This window comes from Monopterus albus, unplaced genomic scaffold, assembly GCF_001952655.1.
Source record: "Monopterus albus unplaced genomic scaffold, M_albus_1.0 scaffold14.1, whole genome shotgun sequence".
In the NCBI taxonomy this organism is placed as follows: Eukaryota; Metazoa; Chordata; class Actinopteri; order Synbranchiformes; family Synbranchidae; genus Monopterus; species Monopterus albus.
The window spans coordinates 1,015,320-1,021,152 of NW_018127894.1; the positions used below are offsets into that span (position 1 = coordinate 1,015,320).

Sequence of the window (5,833 nt, forward strand, 5' to 3'; positions counted from 1 at the left end):
CGGCTTTGTTCCCCTTCCTCTGGGGGGGGGGGTGGATTTCACTGAAGGGATGTTGAGGCTCGGTATCAAAGCTCAAAGTTTGATTATATTTATTTATTAAATAATGTTACCCTTTATACTGTATATGTTCTTTTGGATTTTTTTGTATTCCAAGAGAGACTTGGCACCATGTCACTACGGGGCCTTATTAGTACCTTTAATTAGATTATCTAACACTAAGAGAACGATTAAATGCAAGACCATTTTCAGACCTGGAGTACTTTACAGTGTTTCAGATTATCAGGGTATGTGTGTTCGTGGTGTACTAAATATTCTGATTTATTTTAGTGTTTCAGGTCTGCATAATGTCACAAAGTCTTGGAAAGAATACTGATGTTGCAGATATCATCACTTGTTCTTTATTTGTTTATCCTTTGTTAATCTCTGTCTCCACATCACAGCAACAGCGATGCTACCAGAATTACAAAAGCCATTTAACAGCATTTTTAAGCTCTATGTATTGTTAATGTTGGCTTTTTAAAGGAGAAATAACAGAATGTGTTACTTGCGTCTTTTGCTCTTCTCCCACTTTTTCTGCCTATAGGGAGAAATTCATCCTGGAGCAGGAGCTCAGGATAAAGGAGGACACCATCAGGCAACAAAACAGTGAAGTCCAGGTAAGGCTAAGCCTGAATAAGTTCCAAATCATCCATTTATGGTGAGAAATATCAGTGAATTTATATTTCATGAGTGGCTCATTGGTAGCAGTCCATCACAGTGCCTGGAAACGATACAGAATTCATGGTACAAATAGGCGCTGGGTATTTATACAGTATAGGTCTGATTCCTTCCCAAATTACAGGTGAACTGGAAGAGTTAACAAAGATGATACTCAGAAGCAAAGTACCTTGCAAATACCTGTGTGTGTGTGTGTGTGTGTGTTTTCCGGACCCTCCTCACCTGCAGAATGACTTGGACAGGGAGAGCAGCAGCCTGCAAGACCTAGAGTCCCAGAAGCAGGATTCCCAGGAGCGTCTGGAGGAGATGGACCAGCAACGCTCCAAACTCGAGGGAATGCTCAACGACATCAAGCAGAAGTGCCAGGAAGAGTCCCAGACGGTTTGAGAAATGTCTTAGTAAAATAACATAAGAAGAATGTTATTGTATTTTCTTGTGTGCTGATGGCATATAGTACTCATGCAGTTATCATCCTATTGTGGTGAAATCTTTGTACTTAGCAGGCAACGCTTTGGTATTTTTGAAGTGAGATCTTGCATGTCAATCAAACATTGAGGTCATGTGACTTTAAGGTTTGTTCAAAGGAAGTTGCTGCAGATTATTATTTTTAAACAGTTGGCGTAGGTGCTATCAGACCAGAGGAACCTTTTCATAGTTTTTAGAGCAAGCTTGTCGGCTAATCGGTAACAGTCAGCTGGCTCTTGCCCTCACCTCGGCGTTCCTACTGGTGGTGTGATTGCAAACAGAAAAAAGCCCGTGAAGGTCTATGGTGGGTAGTCCCTAGAACTGTTTGGCCCAAAAGCGTCTTGAATGTTTTAAAATACTGCAACTATTTATGTATTTACTTTGGAAAGATGACTTGCATATTTGGAGGTGAAGCATTGCATCAGTGATTCATTTGTGGCCAAGTGAATAAAAAGTGTGTGATTTAAGAGTAAAATGAAGATCAGCATCTGACTGTCTTGCCAGCCTTGCTTTTTTTTGCATCTTCCCTAGAAATAATTTTGATGCAGCACTGATCTGTCCTAACAAGCAAAACTAAATCTGATTTGAAGCTGGAATTCCTCAATACTTGGCAATTAAATTGTTACAAGGCTTGATGAGCCAACACCTATAGACCTTCTTTCTTTATTTTTTTGGATCTTCCAGATCTCTTCTCTGCAGAGCCAGATCAGCTCTCAGGAAACCAACCTCCGGAGCCAGGAGGACGAACTGAGCCGAACCAAGGCGAACCTGAGCCGGCTGCAGGAGGAGGAGGCCCAGCTGGAGCAGAGCCTGCTCTCTGGTCGCGTCCAGCTGGACAGCATCATAAAGTCCCTCAAAACCACCCAGGAAGAGATCAGCCAGGTCAGTGCAGGCAGAGAGACAACAGGTTACATAAGGATGTTCTGTCACTTTGCCCTTAAGCTTTGCGATCAACATAGTATGGTGTTAATAAAAGGTAATGTAGAAAGATTTATTAGTTTATACAAACTAATGATCTGGATATCCAGTCATACTGTATGTTCATGCACTAAGCTTTTTTGTTTGTTTTAAACAACAGACTAATTTTTGGAAACATTAGTTTCACTTTAGTTATAGACTTGGTATAGTGCTAAATGTTCGGTGATTAATCTAAACAGCTGAATGAAGACCTGTGAGATACAGGCAAAAGCTCGGATGCTAGCTCAGTGGACTTTGTGTTTACTCCGCAAGCCAAGAATGAACGCCCACAGTCAGGTATTGTGCTGGAGTTTTTAGCATGCTTTGATGCACAAATTTGAAGCATGCGGAATTGAAACTCTAATATCATAGTGGTTAAGATTATACAGCTTGTGAGGACATTGTGTTCAGATTCTATTTTCAATTTAATCAAACATTAATTGTAATCGCTTACCCATTTCTGCAAGGTTCGAAATTCTCCAGTGTTCAACAGTTCTGAGACCTATTAAAATATACATTGAAGGAAATCATTTACTTTATGGAATCGGATATGAATTAAAAATTCCTTTGTATTTTAGGCTCGCAGTAAACTGTTGCATATCCAGGACAGCCAAAAAGAGGTGACCAAGACCATTGAGCAGTACAACAGCGCTTTGAGTGACATAAACAGAGGAAACTTGAGCAACCTGCCAGTGTTAAGTGAAGGGCTCGCTGAGAAGGAGAGCGGAGGTTTCAGAAGTGCGGTGAGATGCTGAATATTTCCTCTTTTCTAATCCTGAACGTTTGCCTTGGCCTCTTGAGCTTTACTGCGTTTCCACCTGAAAAACCTTATTCAAATTTTTGATTTACCCCCTAAAAAGACAAAAGGTGAAACTAACAGTAGCCCTTTTTATATCACCTATTTTCTAATTTACATGTTCGTTACTATTCATATGCCACAGGAATGTAAAAACAAATTTAGCTATTTTTGTTCCCTGGTATTGTCGCTTCTAAAGTTTTATTTGCTCTTCTATTTTGAAGATGTTCTGGTGGGAAACAGTTACAGTGGTGTGAAAAAGTGTTTGCCCCCTTACTGATTTCTTATCTTTTTGCATGTTTGTCACACTGTAATGTTTCAGATCGTCAAACAAATATATATATTAATCAAAGATAACACAAGTAAACACATCATGCAGTTTTTAAATGAAGGTTTTTATTATTAAGGGAAAACAAAATCCAAAACTATATAGCCCTGTGTGAACAAGTGTTTGCCCCCCTGTCAAAACACTGGTTTATCGCACCTGAGTTCAATTTCTCTAGCCACACCCAGGCCTGATTACTGCCACACCTGTTCGCAATCAAGAAATCACTTAAATAGGACCTGCCTGACAAAGTGAAGTAGACCAAAAGATCCTCAAAAGCTAGACATCATGCCAAGAGCCAAAGAAATTCAAAAACAAATGAGAAAGAGAATAATGAAGCTCTATCAGTCCGGAAAAGGTTATAAAGCCATTTCTAAAGCTTTGGGACTGCAGCGAACCACAGTGAGAGCCATTATCCACAAATGGCGAAAACATGGAACAGTGGAGAACCTTCCCAGGAGTGGCCGGCCGACCAAAATTACCCCAAGAGCACAGCGACAACTCATCCAAGAGGTCACAAAAGACCCCACAACAACATCCAAAGAACTGCAGGCCTCACTTGCCTCAGTTAAGGTGAGTGTTCATGACTCCACCATAAGAAAGAGACTGGGCAAAAATGGTTTGCATGGCAGAGTTCCAAGACGAAAACCACTGCTGAGCAAAAAGAACATAAAGGCTCATCTCAGTTTTGCCAGAAAACATCTTGATGATCCCCAAGACTTTTGGGATAATACTCTGTGGACAGACGAGACAAAAGTTGAACTTTTTGGAAGGTGTGTGTCCCATTATGTGTGGCGTAAAAGTAACACCGCATTTCAGAAAAAGAACATCATACCAACAGTAAAATATGGTGGTGGTAGTGTGATGGTCTGGGGCTGTTTTGCTGCTTCAGGCCCTGGAAGACTTGCTGTGATAAATGGAACCATGAATTCTGCTGTCTGCAGTCCCCAAGCTTTAGAAATGGCTTTATAACCTTTTCCGGACTGATAGAGCTCCATTATTCTCTTTCTCATTTGTTTTTGAATTTCTTTGGATCTCGGCATGATGTCTAGCTTTTGAGGATCTTTTGGTCTACTTCACTTTGTCAGGCAGGTCCTATTTAAGTGATTTCTTGATTGCGAACAGGTGTGGCAAGAGAAATTGAACTCAGGTGCGATAAACCAGTGTTTTGACAGGGGGGCAAACACTTGTTCACACAGGGCTCTATAGTTTTGGATTTTGTTTTCCCTTAATAATAAAAACCTTCATTTAAAAACTGCATGATGTGTTTACTTGTGTTATCTTTGACTAATATATAAATTTGTTTGACGATCTGAAACATTACAGTGTGACAAACATGCAAAAAGATAAGAAATCAGTAAGGGGGCAAACACTTTTTCACACCACTGTACATATTATACATGCTATGCTTGGTCTCTCCCCTTTTTTTGTCTGTTTAAATAGTGCACAGGCTCTTATAATGTCTTGCATTTTGCAATAGCATAGACACTAAAAATTGACACTTTGTTGCCTGGTGAAAGACTTGACTAATCCTTGATACATGTATTAATTTGTGGATTTGTATGTATTCATTCATTAGAATGATGCTTTCAAGTCAAAGATCGCCATGTTTAACAGCAGTAGTGCTAAGGAGCTTCCAGCAGACCCCTTCCAGACAGAAGACCCCTTCAAGTCCGACCCCTTCAAAGGTCTGAAAACCGCGTTGCTTTCTCATTGTTTATGCCTGCATCTTTGAAAGAGCTGAGACTGTTCCTGCTCTGCTGTGTGCTAATCACTTGGACTAATTTAGTGTCCCTTTGAATCAGTATTTTCACTTAACACATAAATAACATTATAGATGCCAAATTGTGCCATTTTAATGAAATAGAAATGTTTGTTCATTCTGTGAAACAGTAAACAAGACCTTTTAATGAGACTAGTTTCTTGTCAGAGGCTGAAGATGGCAATCTTGTCCTTTTTCTAGATCCATTTGGAGAAGACCCTTTCAAAGAAAGTGATCCTTTCAAAGGCACGTCATCGGAAGACTTTTTTAAGAGGACAGACAAGTCTGACCCATTTGGATCATCAGACCCTTTTGGTAGAAAACCCACTCCGCCAGTGAAGGTATCAAACACCTCTCCTTTTTAGCGATAATCTGGTGCTTGTTTTGAGGACTGATTATGGTTCTTAGTATGCTTTATGATGTGCAAACACCAATACGCTTTTGTCAGACAGAAACAAGCTCTGATGTGTCCTCACCACTGTAGCTAACTAGAAAAGTAAACCAGAGAGAGTTCTCGTGGTCATGCCAACATGGTCGTTGTGTATGGATTTTAAACAAGATCTTGTGAATCGCTTACTTATTGTACTTGTACTTTGCTTCTTTGTGCTTCTCAGCCAGGTGCCCTCAACAGGAGCGACCCATTTGCATCAACCAGCCCAAAACTAAAGGATTCAGGTAATTTGCTGCTCACAAGCATCATGGGATGTAAATACATACTGAGATTTTATTCTCAGTTATAAATGTAAAGATTAATATGAGGTAACATTTTTCTGTGTCAAAGGAGTTAGTTGGTTTGGAATTGTTGCCATTA

General features: G+C 40.0%; 1 protein-coding gene across 1 annotated transcript in view; it reads left to right on the top strand.

The window, feature by feature from the left end:
- The window catches only part of LOC109955389 (epidermal growth factor receptor substrate 15-like 1), a 17,856-nt gene that overhangs the window by 6,334 nt on the left and 5,689 nt on the right, over positions 1 to 5,833 (top strand). The window contains 7 exon segments of the mRNA XM_020591516.1: positions 523 to 657; positions 938 to 1,098; positions 1,867 to 2,064; positions 2,718 to 2,882; positions 4,840 to 4,948; positions 5,224 to 5,363; positions 5,637 to 5,697. Coding sequence (XP_020447172.1) covers positions 523 to 657; positions 938 to 1,098; positions 1,867 to 2,064; positions 2,718 to 2,882; positions 4,840 to 4,948; positions 5,224 to 5,363; positions 5,637 to 5,697 — 969 coding nt within the window.